This window comes from Crocodylus porosus, unplaced genomic scaffold, assembly GCF_001723895.1.
Source record: "Crocodylus porosus isolate Cpor-Errol unplaced genomic scaffold, CroPor_comp1, whole genome shotgun sequence".
Taxonomy (NCBI): domain Eukaryota; kingdom Metazoa; phylum Chordata; order Crocodylia; family Crocodylidae; genus Crocodylus; species Crocodylus porosus.
Window position 1 is genome coordinate 12,294,911 of NW_017728949.1, and position 22,288 is coordinate 12,317,198.

Consider the following 22,288-nt stretch of genomic DNA (forward strand, 5'->3'; position numbering starts at 1 on the left):
AACCTTACACTTACAGACTTGGTCTCAGGGACTAGCAATCAGTCTAAACCTGTGACTGAACGAAGCTCCATGTACACAAACTGGCCTAAAAATTGCAAAACCTGATTTAAGATAAACCTGGATCTATGTAGTATCAAACCTATTTACTGTAGGTCAAATCGGCGCATGGAATTTCTGTATACTTTGCGCCGCCCTGGGGCTGGGAAAACCCAGCCTCAGCTCCGGAGCTGCTCTTTTTACCCTATCCCCCACCTGCACTAGGTTATTTTGTGCTCCTCACGCTCCTTGCTCTTCTCCCCTTCCCCCCCACCAATCCAGCCTGCACTCTCAACCCCCATCCCACAAGCCACTCCAGACACAGCCGCATTTTTCAGTGCTCACTGCTACAGAAGCCAAGCAAGTAAGTGCTGGTGTGGGGCAGGGACAGGAAGGATGGGGGTGTGTAAGTTCACTGGGGGGGCAACCCTATCCTAACCCACCTGCAGGTTGCACCACCCCCCGCGTGTGGGTCATGCCTGTCCTCCCCGCCACCCTTGCAGGTCATGCCTGTCCCATCATCTGACTGATCTCCAACCCTCCTGCTAGCCCCGCCCCAAAATCCTGATATCAGGCAGCCATTTTGAACTGATCTAACCTCCCCCTAAATGCCCCCAAATGTCTACCTTTAACAATTGCAAGTGAAGGCTTATTTCTTCAATGTCTCTAAAACCATCTGATCAGTTTATGTAGGGGAAGTTTATATGAGGGATTGTCCATTGCAAGGCACGTTTGGAAAAAAGTGGCTCAGTGCCAATTCCATGCCCGAATGGGTTTTATTACTTCACATTTAACAGATATGCTTAAAGCCAAGGATGGGGAAAAGGCGACTTGCTCTGCACATGAAACTAGCAGTGAAGGGATGCTTATTTGTTACAATTAAAATTCATATTTGTAAATGTGATAGTTCCTTTATGAAGCTCTCTGCCTATGGCTATAGTAAGAGAAATAAAAAGCGCCTTCAAGTTTGGGTGGATATAAAGACAAACTGGAATTTGTTTCACAGAATGTTATGCTCACTTCAGGTCATTTACAACAATCTTTGGGTACCTGCCATGGCGGCCTTCATCAGGAACAGCAGCATGTATGGCCCAATTCAAACTCACTGAAAAATATAGAAATATTCTTTTTGCTTTCAATGGGGCTTATATTCTGACCAGAGACTGACCTTTCAAAGTGTGTGTCTACTAGTTAGAGGCAGCAGCAAACTGTGTGTACACTGTAAACACAAGTTGTGATTGCAACTACTGAGGACCCCGGATAACTCGCTCAGTGGCTGAAGTCAGCATTGCCATGGCTTCACTGCTTTGGTACCCAAGTTAGATTATATCTAACTTGGGTATGCTTGCAGGTCCTTCAGTTTTACCTTATTTGTGAAGGGGTGGAGACTAGATGCCTAGGAAGGACCTTTCCTACCTTGTGATTTGTTATGTGGCCCTCGATGGTTTGTCAAAACTCAGTAAGCGGCCCTCCGCCCAAAATAATCGCCTGCCCCTGCTGTAGCCCCTTCCTCTACTCCTGGCACCTGCTACAATGCAACTGCTCTAAAAAAAAAAAGTGTCTGCCAGTTAAAATAAATGAGAGCAAAAAGAAGAGTCAAACCTTTCATTGAATTAAATATTATCTGACTAATGTGAAACAATATGATATCGATTAGGTTATCCATATTAATACTTCAAGTTGCCTCAGAATTTAAATCCTGAGTAGCGCAGCTAATACACAAGGCTCCAGATCATTTGAAGTTCCTTTGACACCAGCTCTTAAAACTTTAGGCTTCCAGAACTGCAAAATGAGGGCATGTTGCTTTATCAGGTTGACAACACAAGAGTAAAAAAGCAAAACAGAGAGTGCCTATTAACAGGAAGACAGCATGGTCCATTGACCAAAGCACCAGACTTCAGGTCAGGAGACTCGAGTCCTATTCCTGGCTCTTGACAGGGACCTTGGATAAGTCACTTCCCATATCTATGCTTTTTAAAAATCCTTTTGTCTGTCATAGCTATTTAGCTTGCAAGCTTTTCAGAACAGGGAATACCTTAGTACATGGTTGTTTAGCACAATTTGATTTTGATTGAGCGTGCTAAGCACTGCTGGAACAGAAGTAACTACTCAAATTGAAAGATGAGGCTTCAGCATTTTACAATCATTCCAGTCAGTGGAGAGACATTCACACATGTGCTCTCTCAGTGTGGTCCGATGTGTACTCAGGGGCACAATACACTGTATCAACACTGAATGGTTAACTTTACCATAGCCGCAAAGTGTGCATGTGACATGCTTCTGGCTACAACTGGTGCAAAATGTTACAAGCCTACTGCATAATGGTGCAGTGCATAACAGTCAGCAGATTACCTGTCACTGCTCTGCTCAGTGAATGACATTGCTCGTGCTTTCTCTCTCACACATGGGGTAAGAGCTGACATTGCACTGTTTCATCAGACTGGACCTCCTACTGAGAATCAGATTGAACCAGAAAATGCATCTTCACCCAGAAAAAAAAAAAGGTGTATTAAATTTTTCAAAGTTGTTATATTCATATACTTCAAAGGTAATTTACTGAAGTCACCATTAAATTAACTAAATAGCTGGGGAACATACTAAACATATTGCTGATTTTTAAGAATGTCATATCATTATGTATTTCAAAAGAGGGGGAGAGGAAGTTGGATCTAACCTAACCAATATAATTCAGCTGTCAAGAGGAAATATATCTATAGTTTCTAGAAAAATATTTAAGACATCTAACATTCTTTCCCAAAAGATTTGCTACTCTTTATAAGAGGTAGTGAGTCAAATCCCTTTAGGCAAACTGCAGTTTTTCTTTGAAGTATGGTAGGTGGTAAGAAAAGTGATTTTTGACAAATAGCATGCCAGTATTTTATACTTATTCTGCATCTGACATAAAATTTACTCAATTTCCATGTCCAAAGAAGAGCTGAGCCAGCATTGAAATTTCAGACAGGTTTTTGAAAATCAAGCAGTGTTCTGCCTTGCTTCATACATCATCTCCAAGAATGAAGATTCTGGGATCAGAAGTTAGTTGGCAATTTTGTTGATTCATGAGGCAGGATAGCAAACAGTTTGCTTTTCAACAGCTATATTGGCTCTGCAGAGCTGGCAGTAATAAAACAGATTCTTTTGTTCCAGTACAACAAGCCAGTATGAATCAGAAGATACACAAGACACAGGCAGCAGCAAGAAGTCACTTTTTTCTTTTCAAAAACTGCACTTTACGATCAAGATTTACAATTGCCTGTGCCTATGTACAAGCTAGCAACTCTCCATATAAGTCAGGACCTCAGCTGGGGTGCAGTTATCAGCCAAATAATTAATTCAGATGCAGATGTGAGGTTTGCAACTGGAAGTGGGGCCACAAACCTAGAAGTGCAACCAAAAGGGGCTTGCCAGCAGCAGTCTGAAACTGCTGATATAAACCTTAACTACACTCTAGTATTCAGGAAGAAAAATGCAGCAGCTTCATTAGTGCCTCTGCTTAACCTACAGGAAGGCTTGTATCAACAACAAGTTTTGATCCTTTGAAAGAAAGATTGATGTTCAATCCCTTGAAAGAAAGAACGAACACTAGACCTGGATACCAGAGAAAGAGTTCAGCTGACTTAGGCCAGGCAGCCCAGTGCTTAGCTGGATTGCATCACAAACTTCCTTGAATCAGGTCGTGTGTTCCAAGTCCTTATCTGTAAAATGAAGATGATAACACTCCTGCTGACAGCTGTGTATGAACAGAAACTCTTCAGAGCAGGAATCATTTCTTTGCAGACAGTACCTAGCACAGCTGCACTTCAATCTCAGCTTCATCTATTGTAATACAAGTAGCAGCGAGCAGCAGGCTGTCCTGCTCCAGACAAACATCAATGGAGACTATGGGTGCATACAAGTGTTCAAAAGATCTGAATGAGCTTTACTGTTTCTTGTTCTCCTGGTAGAAAAACCTACCAGATAGCCTGCATGACTGATAGCACTCAGCATCCCTTGCAAGGTTTCCTGTCTGCCTGGAGAAAGCCAACAGCAGCAGAGGGCACAGGTCACAGCTGACTGGCTTGCTATCCCAGTGGACCACCTTTTTCCACAACACTTGTTCCTTTTCTCCTAGCTGTCTGGCAATTTCAGATGGGAGATCCAGATGATATCTGCCTGTCAACTTCCCCTCCAGCAGCCCACAATGGATCCTTACTACTGGCACCAGCCAACAGACCCAATTCCAGCACAGCTCAAGCAAGTCTGCTTGGGGCCAGGCACTGATGGTATGGGTGCTGGTGGACTGGGTCTTGCCATGTGGAGTTGGTCGGGGGGCTCTAGAAATGACACAGGGTCTGGGGGCTCCTGGAGCAGCAGGGCTGGGTCCCCAGTGGAGATTAGGTTAGGGGGTTCTGGGAACTGAGTCAGACCAATACAAGTCCAGTGCTACTGGATGAGTTTCCCCCACCTGCTCAGGGTCAGAGGGTGGTAGGGAAAGGGGCTGTCTGCTGCACACCCCCATGGCTGTGGACAGAGGCTAGGCTTTCCTAGCTCCAAAGCTAACAGGGGGAGGGGTTTAGCCTGTGCTTTGCTGGAGCCACTAAGTCAGCCAAGTCTGTCCATTTTGTAAGTAACATAAACACACTGTACCAGGCAGCAGTCCACTCAAACATGCCACGTTGCTCCACAAGTGCTTCCTACCAAACGGGAGGCCGTGTAATTGCATTCAAACAAATTCATAGTGCAGAGACAGTGCTAATAAGCTTAGCTATTGCATCTGGTTGGGGAGGTAGCCTGCATCAAGCAATGTGTTCAGCTACGTGGACTCAAACTACTCATTCTTGTTATATGCCAGACCAGCAGCAATATTGAGATGCAAAGGCTATATAAACAAGGGACAATCTCTATGTAAAGCTAACCCTTCCTACCTGTAGACAGACTCCATCACTACAATGATTTTCAAAATCTGAGGCAAACAGAAAAAACTGGTTTAAAACTATTTATGTAAAAGCAACTGCTAAATAAACCCCAGTGAAGCTTGTTTCAATGCATCCAGGTTCATAATTCTGTTTTATTAGCTACGGTTTTAATACTGTCTATAGGTCAGAGTACAAATCTCCTTCAACATGCCCCAACAACAATATGCACTAGGGCTGTGCGAAATGGCATTGTTCCATTCCGACTTGAGTTTCGAGGTTTGGATGGAACAGCATTTTGTTTAGAGTTTCATTTAGAGTTGAAACAGCTGTACCATTTCACTTTGTCCGACCATTGTGCTGGAGAAAGGAACTCAGCCCAGCTGGGCTGACTTCCCATCCCCAGCCTGATCACAAGGTTGGGGAGGGGAACTGAGTGATTGCGTTCAGTTCCTTTCCCCAGCCTGATCACAGCGCTTGGGAGGGTAAATGAGCCAAGGCTCGGTTCCCTTCCCCTGCACTGTGATCATCAACCTATAGCCTGGCAGTGGGAGACAGGGAGAGCCAAGGCTGCGCTCCTGGCAGCTGCTGGGAGAACAAACCTTGTTCTCCCCTGTCTCCCACCACCTCACTGCTGGCTTTGAAACCCAAAACATTTTGAAACTTTCAAAATGTTTCAACTAGCTTCGTTTTGTTTTGAGGCTGTTTTGAGCTCAGAATGAGTCGAAACACTGACATTTTGCACAGCCCTAGCATGCATTATAAAATAACCAATTTACCTATTTTAATAAAGGCATATCATCAGGCCAAAATCTTACCTAACATAAAACTAGACAAATTTTAAGGTCAACTTTAAAACACAGCAAATTTCTTTGCTGAAACCTGCAGTCTTTGCTCCCAGAAAGTTATAGATTGTAAAGTGATGTTCTAAATAAATAGAACTAAGGCTTCTAAAATACTAACCTATCATTTCCAAATAGGTCGCAGGCAATGCCAACCTGCCAACCCCACCTGCTTGTGGAGATGAGGTATCTGCCCTGCAAGAAGTCCCGGACTAAATCTGTCCTGTGGGACCAAATGAATTGGATGCCCCTGTTATAGTTTACAGGCATAAAATCCATTTATGAGCCAATCAAACAGACAACCTTAACAGAACTGGAAGAATGTAGATTTTCTGACAATCAGCTGTAGGGAATTCTAACACATTTATTAGTAAGTCCTTCCCATATGACTTGCAAATTATAAGTGCACAGCACAGCAGACAACTACTGAGCTTCCTCCCCAAATGATAACGTCACATTTTAATAGAATCTAAGAGAAAAAAAAACACTAGAAATTTACTGAAGAAACACATCTTTTTATGTAAAGTAACATTCACATCACAGTAGAAGTGAATCTGGCCAAATGCCTTCATAATTTTTCCAAAGCACATTGTAGCACATATACTAACACACTATGAAATGTCAAATCAAACTGAAATTACCAATGTCAACATAAATGAACAAGTTAATGCATACTGCCTTGTGTTTACTGTTGCTGTTTAGTTACAAAAAACAGTAGCTCACAACAATTCATTAGTGAAGTCTGTATTCACACTTGCTTATGCACAAAGCAAACTGCCTAAGAACTGATTTTAGTAAACAGTGTTTGCTCTATCCATAATAAATGATAGATTAAGATACCTCAACTCCTATCTAAGGCCATGCTTTTCAAAATTTTACCCATTTTACATGGGGAAAAAAAAAAAAAAAGGCACATTCCCAGAAGAGTTCTATGCAGGATGCAGAAGTCGTACTAGAATTACCAGTAATATTGGTTACACAAAAGGAATCCATTGTCTTTTCTCTTCCTTGCCAGCCCAGGCCAGCTCCCACAGGCAGGATTGCTGTGGTTCTTAACTGTTCTGTCAAAAATGCATGCAAATAATTCATTTCCATTTAGTTGTTCAAATATATATGGGAGTTATATATTTTATTCTGCAGGTAAACTTATATAAAAATATTATGTAAAAAGGATTAGCACTGTTTTATTACAAGCAAGCCAAAATATGAACACAAGAGCTTCACATCACAACTCCCACTCCCACTGTATAGCAATCATTACAATCGCATGGGTTAAAGTCATTTTATATCTGATAGCATACAAGACATTAAAGCACACTGGAAAAAAATATCACAGACATTTAAACACAAGCCAAATATGAAAGGGAAAAAAAAAGATTTAGTAAGAAAGCAAACGTTGATTACAACAGATATACAAATATGTACTTCATAGAGATGTAGCCAACAGACATTTTAAACAACTTTACTTCCTAAAAGGCATGATTTGCATTTAACGCCACTAGTTTTGCTATTAGAGAAACATGGCGGCAAGATTAGTTGTCATTTGTACACAAGAATTAATCTTTTTAAAAATCAAGAAAAAGTGCCTTAAATTGGATGCTATTTTATTAGGAATCATTAATTACACACAGGTATGGGAGTAGAATTAATTTGGATGCCGACTTGTATTTTGTTATGAAATAAAGTATTTTTGGACCACTCACACTCCTAATTGACTTAGGGCCACAAATCCTGGGCTTTCAATGAGACTAGTCCTAAATAATATAGCTGTTTCTGAAAAATCTAGCAAGGAGTTTAAAATTAGAGTCCTCAGTTGTATTCAGATACCCAATAGTCAAAAGGGCTGAGGCACACTACCAGCGGTCACTGGTCTCAGGAAAATCAGGGACAGGAAGTAATACAGATTTAGGAGGCTAACATTAGATCTTGTTTTTCAAAATCTTACTAATTTACAGTTTGCACACACGGTAACTTTTTACCCCCTTTGAAGTTTTTACATAAATGAGTAAGTGTAGTCTAAGTTCTCATATTACAAAATATGCTTAACTGCAAAATACAGCTGTCACTAGTATGCTGAACTATAAATAATTTTAAAAAGTATCTCTGTCAAGTGAAAAAAGTACATCTTCTCCCACTATCCTTTCTGTGTTCGTTCTTAGTTCGTTTGTTCAAAAATTCAACAATTCACCATGATCTCTTAAGTCTTTCATTTAAATTAGAAAACTTTCGCGTTCATTTCTGAGCATCCTTGCATTTAAAGCTGTGTTGTCCAAGTGCTTAAAAGGCTCAACATTCCCTTTAGGGCCTCACTAATGCTGAAGAAAGAGAATCATACTGTGACAGGCAACAGTTGAAATGACATCACACAATCTATCAGCCAGCTGGAGGGGGCCATCCAGACTTTGCCTTGACGAACTTTCTCTGGTTTATATTTAGAAGACACATCATAGATTATATATTGAGTACAAAAGCTCTGGTCAGAACTCAGTTCTGCATGGTAGGCTACTGTGTTGATGCTCTGTGTCACGTCACTATCTGGCTTTGGCTGCCTGATGAGGATTTGTCCACCTCCTGCTTTAACCAGTTCTGTAAGGTCATTCTTCTGATGACAGGTGAAAGTTCCCAGAAAATAGAAGTAGCAACCATCAAACAACTTAGGCAGCTAAGGGGGGGGGAAAAAAAGGATAAAATAGTTAAAAGTAAGTTAGCAGTTCACAATTCAGCGTATGCTGTAGAACTGAATAACCAATATCAGTTAGAGTGGTACAAGGAAAAATGAGGTAAATTGTACTAGAAACTATTATACTAGTTTCTAGAAAGCTCAATATGCTTCTAACCAAAGGCAGTCACTGAAAGGTTAGATTGTAAACTTCTTGTAGCAAGGACCCTCTCCGCTTTTTCTGCATAAACAGTACAATTGTGGTCCTGATCCATGAATGGGATTCCCAGGTGCTACCACAACGTAACTAATACTACTACACAAGAACACCAATCTACTGAACCCCAGTGATCTTCCAGTGGAAAAGAGATAGTGGAAAAGAACTAAGACTGAATAAATAATTTCTATATATAATTTTCAACTTTCAGATGGGAAGTAACTCCAAACAGGAACTGAAAAAGGAATGGAATTTTTGCAGAAGCTACAGCCCTTTTGTTTTATGTAGTTTCTTATCTAAATGTAGAGTAGACATCTCTTTGACAATTCAGGAAGGTTTACAGAAATGCAGGGCAATATAATCCATCATTGCTACCTTATGGATTCTGGAAATTGCCTCAGTCATCTGTTCAAATGATCAGATATCTGAACACCTGTGCAATCAATTTAATCTGCATGTACAGCAAAGACACGTATATATAGCAAATAATACTCAAAAATAGTTTTAAGAGATAACTACCAATTTTATTCTATTGAGTCTGCCTTTCTGTGGACCACCAGAAATTTCATACTTCTCCTCTTCTTCTTGAGCTCTGCTTTGCAGACATGCTTTCACCCCTGGAACAAAGACCAAAGGCAAGTGTTATTACTGCCAGTTTAGAGGAGTATTTTAAGAATCCTGAAAGCCTGACTGCACTGCCAAAAGATCATTGTCTTTCCTTTTTGAAATCATCATTCTGGTTTTGTGTTATTTTAAGACTGTACTCCAAAGACTAGTTTAAATTTACAGAGACTATTTGCAGGGCATGACATTAAACAGAAATCTTTACAGCATCAAGAACTAAATGACAGTGCTAGTTAATTTTTTCAAAAATGTTTGCCTTGCATTTAAAAGGTTTTATGATTAATGTTTGTGAAAGACAAGAGACAGAAAATAAAATCTTACTGTTATATATTATAGCTAGAGCGCTGTCAAACTCTCCCTTTAATGTGGCCTTTCCTTCCAAATACAAACTGATACACTTTTGTCTTCCTGAGTCTAGAAGCAGCCTGCAAACAATATTTAGGGAACGTGAACTCTTTCCTCTCCCACTGGGCACTAACAACACTTTAAAACTTGAGTATAAACTCAACTGCTGATCATTTGAAAATGGGACAGCAAACTTGCCCTATTTGTACTTGAAATGAAGCCAGTAAAACATTGGTTCTATATTGCATTACTCATACAAGCAACCATATTCTGCTGCCATTTTAAAGAAAAGGCAGTTAGTAGGTATACATGGCATTGGAACAAAAAGGTCCAATTGGCTTAATTCTGGTTCTTTCAAATGTTACCTTTTGAAAGAACTTTGATTAACACCTGCAAACAGCCAAAGTGTGGTGCTTCAGTGCAGTTCACAACACTGTCTGTCTTCTAGCCAAGCCACTTATCCCTACCCAAATCTCTCCACCTCCCCACAATCCTGAACTAACAGAACTCAAAGAAAAAGAGGTAGAAAAGTTCAGCTCTACATAAACAGCGTTTACCTTTAACAGAGAAGAGAAAGAGGTCATATAAAATCTACAGGGTAATTTACTACTGTAAACGGATATTACATGAAGGTGCTTAAATGAAGGGGATGGGTGGTGTTTTTAAGCTCTTAGGTAGTTAAGATTTCCAGTCTGCGCTGACCCTGGGGAATCCTGAAAGCCTGACTGCACTGCCGAAAGGCCATTGTCTTTCCTTTTTGAAATGATCATTCAGGTTTTGTGTTATTTTAATTTTCAAAAAGTTAATAAAAATCCAACAACTTAGTTGTTTATGGGCAGCAAATAATAAATAAGACATCACAATTATTGGATGTGCCCAGACAAGCTTGGCTGTGCAGTACGTAGTGTCGCAAACATGTCTTCAGCGCCATATACCGCACAGTCAGCTGTTCTCCGCATTGCAAGGGCACACTGCCCATGCATGTGTTGCTCCATTTTTTTTTCCATGCGGTTTTTTGACCCCTGGATACCCAGGGGCAAAAAAATCTTGTGGGGAAAAAAAAAAACGGAGCAGCACAAGCTCAGGCAGAGTGCACTGATGAAAAGCGGAGCTAAGCTGCCCGGAGCCACGCTGCAGCTGCCAACCAGCCTCCACTTGGCAGGATCACCGGCAGGCTCCCACAACCCCAGGTAAGGCTGCTAGGCCCAGCACAGTACTGGTACCAGCCGTTCCTACTGCCCCCCCCGGTAATTTGCCGTGTGCCAAAGTATGCATGGCACGGGCGTTCTCCAGGGACAAAGTAGCTGTGGCACAAGATACATTGCTGCTACTTGTCCCCAGAGAACCAAACGTCCATGCTTGTCTGAACTGGCCACCTTTGTGACTGCAAACTGTCCTCTGACCTATGGGTAATTAAAAGGTAAAAAGTTCTTCAGGCCTAGTTCAGTGTCACATTATTATGTTTTCTGTATTCCAGCATGAATCCCAATGACTGCTAGGCTCAATTCTTTTGGTAGATTCCTGCTAAATGTTGTACAAAATTAAAAGAAGGTGCAAAGCTAGTTATTCTCTGGAAAAGAAAAATTACATACATATTCACTTGCGGCAGAAAATTTCTAAAGGTCTGAGAACTCTAAACTTAATTTTTTAAAAGCTCTTTGAAGTTACAGCAAAACCCAGATACTTTGCAAGGATGAATCCCCAGCTCTCCCATTAAGGTGAGGGTTTGTGAAGTAACTGGCGCCACAGCAAAGAGCTGTGCAGGACAGCTGATGAGCTCTAGTTAAGTGGAGAATAAGCACTAACCGAGGTAAAAGTCACATGAAACAGATGAATGGCTCATACTTAATTTGGCAACTAGCTGCAAGTTAAGCAGGTTGTGTACCACCAATATACAAGTGGTCTGTCTACTGTAAAACCACTGTATTTTAAGATTTCTTTCTATCACTTCATCTTTCCTGTGCTTTTAAGGTCGGGGTTCTCTCTCCCCCTTGCACAAGTGCAATAATGCCAGCATGGAGAGGAAAGGCACTAATCCTCACAATATGTTCCTTCATTAGCGACACACCAAGTGCACTGTTTGACTTATAACCATGTTACAAGCTCTTATGCAGACAAGCTCCGCTTAATGCCGTCTCGCTTTGCACTGTTTCGCTAAAACACTCATTTTAAATTGATACCTGATTTCACTTAGCACTCAGCAAGTTTCGTTATAACACTCACAGTCATCATATTGCGTCATTAAAAACACTTGCCATCGCCATCTTGGATTGTCAAATGCTTTTGGTTTCACTTAACACTAATTTTTTCAGGAAACAATTAAGAGTGCTAAGCGGGAGTTGCCTGTATTATCCCATATAAATGAAAAGGGGTTTCATTTAGAAATATGTGATTTGATTTTTGGAAGTACTGCATACAAACACCTCCCAGAAAAGCATCTGCTCCTCTTAGTTACTCAGAACTTCTGGAAAAAGACATCAAAATTATTATTTAAGCATCAGTTTATATCAGGGGTAGGCAATTATTTCAGCTGGAGCACTGCTTAACAAGTTTAGGTGAGCTGTTGATGGCCACAAGGCTAGCCCCGCCCCCTGGCTGCTATCTTGGGACCAGAAGTCCAGCCCCCAGGCCCCTGACCACTGCCACTGGAAGTCCCTCCCCTTGCCCCCACAAGTACTCCTTCTCGGAAGGGCTTTTGTCATCTTGGAACTGAAAATAAATAAATAAATAAATAAATAAATAAATATACATACACACACATAATCAAACTTCGACAATAACGTTTTAATTTTATTTAAAAAAATATTTTGTCCTTATATGTATGCATATGTGCTTTGTATATCGAGGTGATTACATACATCAAAATGAGGTCTTACTCTTGTATACTGTGGGGGGTGTTGAGGGGTGGTGGGGCTGTGTGCGTATGTGGAGAAAGGTATGGGGGAATATGTGGATGTGAGAGGCGTGTTTGTGGGGACGTGTGTGTATAGGTGGGTATGGGCTTTGTGAAGGAGGAGGGTGGGCATGGTGGAGGGTGGGTGCATGTGTGGTGGGCTGTGTGCATGTAGCAGTGAGCAGGGCTCCCCCCAGAGGCACAAGGGTGTGTGTGTATGTGGGGGGGTGCATGTGGGGAGAGATATAGGGGAGGGTGTGGGTGGGTGCGGTGATTGTTTGTGGGGGCGGGTGTAGTTGTGGGGTTTGCAGGGGAGGGTTTGTGGGTATGGCAGCCCCCTACATGCACTGACCTGAGTTAGTCAGCACCTGCAAAAGCCCAGAGCCCATGTGCCCTGGGGTGCCTCCCCACCACTGCCAACACCACACAGCCCAGGCCCTACCCCGCACCCACTGTAGACTCACCCCGGTGGGAACAGATCAGCAGGAACCCAAGCATACAACCTTGCCCTGGCCTGCCCCCTACCTGCTCTACAATACCCACCTGTGGCATGTCCTGCCTCCCCCTGGGCATGCAGCAGGGCTGGGGCAACGCCGCAGCTGGACTGCCTTCCTAGGTAACCCAGACAGTGGTGGCTCCTTCTGGCTGCCACCCCCACTGGCCCCAGCCCTGAGGTACTGGTGGGGAACCGGACACATAGCCCTGACCCAGCCCGTCCCATGCCTGCACCAGACTCGCCTGCGCTGAGCAGTGGCTGGGCAGAAACTGCTGCTCAGCACAGGAGAAAATTAGCCCTTCCCCCTCACTGCTGCTGGGTACTTCCTGCTGTAGCTGCCTGGAGCTCACACTGGGCTGCCCTGTCTGCTCTGCATTGCCACTGCTGGGCAGCCTGGAGGCGGCAGTGACACAGGGCATCCCGGTGCAGGCTCTGGGTGGCTGCAGCAGGAAGCGCCTGGTAGCTGTGAGGGAGAGGGGCTGCTTTCCTCTTTTACCAAACAACAGTTTCTGCCTGGCTGGCACCACTGCTCAGCACGGGCAAGTCCAGAGCAGGCATGGGGCAGGCTGGGTGGGGCTATGCATGCAGTTCCCCACTGGTGCTGGGGCCAGCAGTGGGAGCTGCTGGAAGGAACTGCCACTGCCTGGGATGCCTACAAAGGCAGTTCAACCACAGAGCCACCCCAGTCCCACTGTGTGCCCAGGGGGCAGCACAACATATCACAGCTGGACAGTGCCTGGGCCAGGTGAGAACGAGAGTCCCTCTGCAGGCGGACAAAGGCCCTCTGTGGACTGGATGTGGCCCACAGGCTGTATTTTGCCTTCCCCTGGCTTTCATTTTCCATAAAGTTGCTTGGTGAAAAAAACAGATTGACAACTGCACATCTTTCTTAGTGAAGTTATTAATAAATCCTCATTTGGACTATTGTCAGAAGCTGTGGAACACAAGTCTGTTGGAGAACAAGCTACATTTTAAGCTGCTAGCAAAGTTCAGGTTCTAAGATCTTTGCTGAGGAAGGTGAACTGACACAAGCTGGATACATCATAACCTGAGATTTTCATTCTGACAGTGGTAGATGGAACAAATTTGACAAAATGAATAAGGGAAACTTAAGATGCCTTGTCAGAGTTACTTTCCTGAGGATAGCTAAAACTTCAAATCATGAAAGTGCCTATTGTCAGTAAAATGTGTTTCAGCAGAAAATACAGAATACATTAAGTCTGCTCTGTATACATATACCTTCCCATTTTACACTGCTGAATATATATTTGCGGGGTGGAGGGGGGTGTAAAATTATACTGCAGCTACTGTGACATTTAAACCAGGTAGCAGAAAAACAGATCCAGAGTTGTCGTTTTGATTAGGATATAGTAATGTGAAAGTTATAAATTTTCTAAGAATTAGTACTACGTATTTCCAAAATGATAAAAACATGCATGTTCTCTCATGTATGCAACAGGTCTATAAAATGCTAACCTAAACTTGCCTTATTTAGCAAAGGACACACAAAAAATGAATCTTAACAGTTATAAAGTAAGTTGTCATCTATGGGATAATCTGTCACTTTCTTTTAATTGCCTCTTGTTCCAATTTCCATCCCACTATCAACTCCTGAGAATTAGTTGCTACTGGATAATTTGCTGTTATTTGCATTCCTTTTGGAGTGGCAAATTATTTACTTTATTGTACACTTCAAAGTAGGACAGTAAGTTCTATGCACCAAGAACTTACACCCAAGATGAAACAATCAGACACATTTCCAAAAGGCTGGCTTTGCCAGGGCTATGCGTTCTTTTCTGGAGTGACATAAACCCTAACAAGTTTCTTGGTGATGATACAATAGCAAGCTTCCAGTACTGGATACAATCTTTTGCATAATGATGCCTAAGTAGAATTTATTCTAACTTGTGGGTCTTGTGATATCTGACTACAATTCAGATCTGGACAGTTTTATGGAGCCATGTGTCTTGGGATTCTTGTCAGACACTTGTCTTTCAGTCTCCCTCTAACCCTCTACTTTGTTCCTGTCTGTAGCAAAGTGAAAATTGCTAGAATTCTCGGCTGCGATGAAAGGCTGGCTGATGCTTTAGACTTCAAAATACTACATGTCATTTTACTGTCAACAGCACAACTAATAGGCAGTAAGAATATCACAACCTGGAAGAGAGACAGATAATACAGAGAAGGTAACAGCAAAGAGAGAGAGACAGAAGTTAATATGGAACTGAGGTGAATATTGGCATGCCATACAAGACCAGAACAGTGGACCAACAGGGTATCTTGACAGCAGCAAATAGCAGATGCTTCAAAGAAAGGTGCAAGAAAGCCAAAAATAAATAATTATGGAATAATCTGACTGTAGCGGAAGTTTCTTCCAAACCCTGTCATTAAAAAAAAAAAAAGAACTGTGAATACTTAAACCCGTCTGCTTTTACCATACAAGTCAACTATTAACTGTTGATATTCATATTATCCATTTCTAAAGCTACTAACTTCTTAGCCTCTATTTTATTTTATGGCTGTAAGTTGAACATGCTAATGACAAATTGTGTTTAAAAACAAAGTTATGTCCTCCTTCCTGTTTTGTGAAAGGTGCCATTTCATTTAATGAAACACCTAAGTGTTACAAGAAATGAAACAGAAAGGCACAACTTCCCTGGAGTGCAATGAATAAAATTTCAGTGACCAGAAATAATAACTTCGTGAGGACCAGAATGAATTATTGAAGGAACTTTCTAATCGCCATCACTGAAGGGCAGTAATGGTGGATTAAAATGGGAGGGATGGGATAGACTGATGCTAGTGAGATAGGCTACATGCTTGTTGAAACTTGCAGACTTGCAAGTAAGATGCAAAAGATACAGTGCAGTTCTACAAGATTCTTATACTCTAAACTGGCTGCCTATACACTGTTTGCATGTAAACCTAAAAAGCTTTACACTCCTGGAAACGCTTGTCCTCACTACGACAAGACATGTGGATTTAGAATTGGACTATGGAGCCACCTGTGGACTCACTCTTAAGACCCTTGGAAGACAATCTTACTTGTTTGCAAGTGATTGCTCATCATCACATTATAAAGTACTGAATTTCTGCAAAGAAGAACCTTTTTCAAAAATAATTCTGATTCATTCCATCACTACTGTGACAGAGCTATGGACATGTCAGTTTTCTGGGTGGTCAGGTTTATTCCTTTACACAATGGTGCTCATTACGTCTGGCTACATGGGTCAAATGAGTGGTGTATTGTTGGTCCATGGCTCAGATCCAGAAGACAGGGATGGTTCAAAGTGCAAAGCTGTGTCACCTGGCCCACCGGGCTGGAATCCGACAGAAGCGTTCATTGTTGCAGCCTCTGGAGTCATAACAGCTGCCATTCTTCCCACTACATTTCCAGCCCAATGGGCAGCCCTGGAGGCCAGATGAGACAGATCCATGCATCAGATCCAGTCTGCAGGGCTCTCCATGAGTCCAGAAATGTTGCGGTAGGACAAGTGGCAGCAGTGTTATTTACTGTGGCTCCAGGAGCCGCAGAAATTAATAGCCACTGCACATGACACTGCCAAACTTCCAGATTCCTAGGGAGCCCCGCGGGCTGGATGACACAGCTCTGCAGGTCAGGTCTTGGACACCTCTGCTTCAATATTTTCTTTTTCCCCAAAAGAGGAAGGATCACCCCTTTTCACAAAGAAAGGGAAAGTCACATGAACTAAATTTTCTTAATGTTACCCGCACAAAAGGATACCAGTTTGTACCAACAAGACTCATTTCCCACCTTCCTCCACTTCAAATGGATTACACTGCTTGCTAGAGTAACCCATGCCAGGGTTGCACTAATTATATGGAGTGGCTGATGAAGACTTGTATTGGTGCACAAGGTATTTGATTATTCACCTCAGATAATGTATAAAGGCATCTAAATGCAAAGATGTAAGGACATACTGTTTAAAAAAATTCCACTGGAAAAAATAGCTACTACTGTTTTAAGATGTCAGGAAAGTAGGGTTAGAACAGACCTCATGAAGTAATCTAGTCCAGCCCTCTGCTCAAGGTAGAGTTATCTCTGACAAAACCATCCTAATCACTTTATTTTGCATTTGTAATCCATTAAAAAGTTGTATGCTCTGAGGGAAGAAAAGATTATTTTTTCCATGTGTTGAGCACAAGAACCCTGGCTGGAGTCCTAAGAATGGTTAAATAACAAAACTTCTGAGCTAGCATGTGAATGGCACATCGTGTCTGGAAGAAGGAAAATCTTTGACTTCTATTAGCGAGTTGTTAGGCCTCTTGCTAACGCTGCTCCTTGTCACCTACCTGAATCATTTCCCCTTTAGTTTCGTCCCATCCTCTCTCACTTCCCTGTACATATGAACCAGGCTGCTCAAATTCCTAATGCACTTCTTGCCTCAATGTTGTGACTAGTTTATCTTTGTTCCTAAACTTTTATACTTCCAGAAATCAGAAGTTAAGAAATGGCTATTTGTAAAATGTATAAAGTGAAGACAGTTCTACAAACCTTATTGTCTTATTGACCTTAATGAAACTTAACTGCAGTAGCAAGTGAGAAGAATGTAACTTTATGTGCACTGACTGAGAGAAAGAAAGGAGGGATTCTAGATTGAAAACAACCTTCACCAAAGCATTTATGTTTTAATCTTTAGTTAAAAAAGATCTAGTTAAAGTAACTTTAAAATGATATTTTGTGAAGAGACACATACCTGATTGGTGAAATGGAACTATATACCCCAACACATGCATTTAAACCTTCTTTAATCTATAGGGTTTAGCTACTGTTCTTTAAAGAGTGTTCCAAGAAGTCACCACACTCCTTCATGGAAGCAAGTGGCTGAAACAAGGCTTTAGGCTCAAAGGTAAATACAAGGGTGCGGAGGGATTTTGAATCATCTGAGTGGGAAGGACTTTTCTAGGGATTATTCTGAGCAAGTTTACATCTGCATGAATGGAAGACACGCAGCTCAGGTTGAGATGCAGAGAATCATCCCAGAAATGAACAAAGAGCTAAAGCCTAATAGTCTGAAAAAGTGAAGTTTGTGGTTAGGGATAAAAAAAAAGTCTGTGTTTTATGTTCAGGTGTTGATTGCAAGAGTCTTAGGGCTCTAAGCAAAGGAACCATCTAAAACTGTGCGTGTTCAGGAAAGCAAGACTTTGAAGCAATCTGCTTATTGAAAGGAATTTACAAACACCTAACTCCATCATCAATTTTTGCCTCCTAACTTGAATAATCTACTACATTTCTGGCTTACCATTTGAGGTAAAAGCATCCTTTGTAACAAAAACGGCGACTTTCATCTCCAAAACAGTGAAGGAAAAAAATCATTTAAAAAAAAAAAAAAAGGAGGAGGAAAAGCCAATGAATCCTGTTGTTTTTAAAGCAATCTCTACTTCTTTGATTTAGAAAAAAGCAAAGATGAAATGCAGTATCACTTGAATCTTAACCTCAACTTACTAGGATAATGATATGCTACATTCTGCTCTATTACAGTCTCAGAAATAATGAAGGCAATAAAATAATGCAAGCAATGAAAGATATGGCCAAGGGCAAGAAACAGGGTGACAATCGTGTCTCAACTGCTTTCTAGGCTGCTCTAAAAATGGATATATCACTCATAATATGTTATAGATAAAAAATATGAAGTTGGCAACTGGTCTTAAGGACTGTTTCCTCTTTTGAAGACTTTCTTATACACAGTGTTCTCGTTCTGTCACCTTAATCTTCCAGCGTAAGACAAAAGGAAAGTCCAATACCTGTCAAGGTTTTCTGCCCTTTTGTAGAACTGGAGGCCCTGAATCCAGGCCCAGTTAGAGGAGTTTTCCAAGATAAATCTTTTTGGGGATAAGTAGAGAGAGCCATCTGTCAAGTACATGTGTATGTATATGCATAGGTGTATGTGTATGTGCATAAATATATATAAACCTGGGTTTTTTATTTTTTATATATATATATATAAAAATAAAATCAAATTATGCATCATGACATAGAAAGAGGCAAATGGGAAAGATTATTTCTTAAAGTTACAGTGAAAATATGCTCTAATGGAAGAGGTAGCAAAAAATCCACATTTCTTTTTAATGAAATCAAATTTTTGCAAGCTGTGCCATATAAAGTCCTTTTTTTCTTCTTTTATTTTTTAAGTGACATGGTCAAACTTGTTTGGGCCATATATGTAATTTCTAAAGAAGTTACTCATATTTTTTTTTCCTAAATAAAGAGCAACACATGCTTCAGTGTCTAAGCACTATGTCCCTCTACACTTTACATTTATGCCACAGTTAAGGTGCTAATAATCATAGCATAAAATGGCAAGGGTGCTATACACGTACCCAATTTAAGGAGCCTTAACATGGCAAACCAGTAATATAAACATATAACACAGAACATTTTAATGGTTGGCTTGCATGGAACCTTAAAAATTAAACATGTCCAGAGCTGACAATCAGCTTATTTTTGGGCCAGGTGTTGAGACTATGCCATGGTCTCATACCGGCAGTGATGTATTCCTAGCTGTAGGTACCTAGCTTTCCACTTCCAGGAGGAGCCTAGGATTACGAATCTCAAGCTCATCTATACTGGCACGTAGAAAGGGCCATGCACGTATTGCATGGCAGGGGGCACAATTGTTGCAATCAGAGATCAGATCCTTTGGCACCCTTAATGAACATGTACCAGGGGTCCAAGGCACAGTGCTGAAGTTTTTCCACTGATGTGGTGACTTTTGGAGCAAGCTTTTTCTTTGACATCATGACTTGTGTCTTTAACTTTGTCCTTTATTTGCACTGGTTTTGATACAGATGTAGCATTAACAGAAATAAGCCAGAGCAAATGCACACTTCTTAAAAGTTTGTTTTTATGCCATGCTTTAAGTGGAATTAACCAAAGAGAAGACAAGAAGCCACGATAAATAAGAAAAAGTATGAAAAGGAAAGAAAAGCAAAAACCCTTTTTTCCTAGACAAATGTTCCATCAGCAGGAGTCCAATTATTTGTTATAACAATCTTTAACTTGTAATGATTCCGAAGAAGACTAATAACAGACTGGTGGGAACAGATGGAGCGGTGTTGTTAATTATAGACACTTAGCTGCATCAGACCCCATGAGTTATTACTAACAATTTCCCACTAGGGAGAGAATCACTTGCTTTTAAAAAGTATGTTGCTTACTAAGCTGTGAACATTAGCAGCCAGGAGTGTACTAATCAGTGCTTTAATAACATATTAAATAAAGCTCAACAACAACAAAATATATATTAAAATACTTACGGGACAAAGATTTCTATATAAGCAAAGTTTATTTTCTCAATTTTAGAAATATGACTGAAAAATAAAATTCTCACAAGTTTTTAATCTCACCTCTGAAATGCGCATCATTTCCCTTGTGCTCAATTGATGGAAGAAACAGTCCTTTATTGCTGCTATTAACACATATTAGTTTCTGAATCACATGACCAATAAAATACTGAAATGGAAAAGAGGATACCTAGCCTGTACATGTGGAAAATTTGTAGACCTCCTGCTCAGGCTGTGAATAGCTTTGATAAACTCAAGCTCTAGAATCTATAAGATGTACCACAGAAACATTAACTTCAGAGAGCTTCAGTAAAAAAGAATTCTACTTTCACTGAAGACAACATGCATATCCTGTTCACAAGCATACTACTATTTGTTTTTTAGCCCCAAGTGACCACAGAAGTTCTTGTCTAACAATGTGTGTAACTACTAAGTAGCTACACCTCAGCAGGAAAAACCAGTCAGCAGGAAAAACTTCCAAAAGCCTAGATGCCACATTTCTTAAAGTGTCAAAGCTTTTCAGAGAGAAGCTACTCATACTTGTAACGGACCGTATCACCATCATTCCCCTTGCATTTAAGTTACTATTTTGGGAGACCTGCACATAAAAGGTACAGTAGGCAGTATATCTACAGTATATCCATTGCTAATATTCAGTGAATCCCAGGTTTAGGCCTTGATAGGCAATATTTCTATCCATTAAACCTACCTTCTTCACAGGCAATGATAATGTACTGACAGAAGGAAAAAGTGCCCCACCAACTTCAACAGGGGCTAGCATGCGCGTAAAATAAAGGCGAATCCACACGTTTTACTGCTTTTGCTGTTAACCAGTCATTTAATCCTTCTCAGCAGAAGGAATAATAGTAAAAACCAAATCTGCCCTTACAGTCACTTAAAACATGTAAGCTTAATACTATAAAGTGCATATTAGAACATTTAGTTTATTAATGGGGTTGGAATGCTCAGTGTTGAGCAGCGAACAAAAGCATCCCTTATTTGCATGCAAGGAATGATTACGTCAAGAGTATTTGATTAAAAATGACATGGTACACATTTTCCACAGAAGAAGCAATTATATTTAAACTTAAATTCCTGTCATCCATAAGATAAAGTTTTGTGGTTCTCAAGTCAATATACAGTATAACCTCATAAATCTGACATGCTTGGGACTGAGTACCTGCCAGAAATGTGAAAATTCTGGATTTCTGAAATGGTAGTACTGGCCGGTCCTGGAGCAGCAGCTACACACAGAGCAATGGCGTGGGGTGGTGGATGGCAGCGGCAGCCGCCATGTGCAAGCTTCCCCCTCTGCTGCTGCTCCAGGGACTGCCTGCTGCTACTCCCCAATGGAGTATAGTTTTAAAAAGTGCTGCCAGTTTTGACAATTCCGGATATTTGATTTCCAGATTTATGAGGTTATACTGTATTTATACTTAGGACAAGTTTCTGAAAAAGAGACTAAATTTTCTCATATATTCACCTTGGCGCTATACACTTTTGGGTTCAAAAATAAAAAAACTAAACTTTAAACGACTTACATCCAAATTTCAAGACCCAACATCCAGACAGAATGGCCATCATATATTTGAAAGTACTTCGGATTGAGTCATCAGGGACAATAACGTGAGTCACTAGAATAAAAGTTATATGTAAGAAAGCCTACAAGCATATAAATACAACCCCATCTGTAAATTTTATTTCAAACTCAATCACCCACCCTTCATGAAACTCTTCTTTTCCCATTTTGATCAATCACTCTTCTCCATGCCCCAAATATACAATTTTGTTATTCCATTCAAATATTGTTATTCCATTCAAAATTTCATTTCTAAAATTTGTGTAAGAGGGTAAAATTAAAAATGTAGTAATGCTGAATTAAAAATGCTGCAAAAGGAACAAAATAAAAAAGCCAAACCAGCTTTTTTAGTGCTGGTGCAACTTGAACCTTCTCTTAGCTACACAATTTATAGAAGGAA

General features: G+C 40.9%; 1 protein-coding gene across 1 annotated transcript in view; it reads right to left on the reverse strand.

The window, feature by feature from the left end:
• Positions 1-6,114: 6,114 nt before the first annotated feature.
• Positions 6,115-22,288, reverse strand: part of BARD1 (BRCA1 associated RING domain 1) — a 78,456-nt gene continuing 62,282 nt past the window's right edge. Inside the window, exons 9-11 of the mRNA XM_019554350.1 lie at positions 21,851-21,943; positions 9,166-9,263; positions 6,115-8,432 (exon numbers count right to left, since the gene is read on the reverse strand). Of these exons, the coding sequence (XP_019409895.1) occupies positions 8,100-8,432; positions 9,166-9,263; positions 21,851-21,943 (524 nt within the window). The 3' untranslated portion in view covers positions 6,115-8,099. The remainder of the gene's footprint in view (positions 8,433-9,165; positions 9,264-21,850; positions 21,944-22,288) is intronic.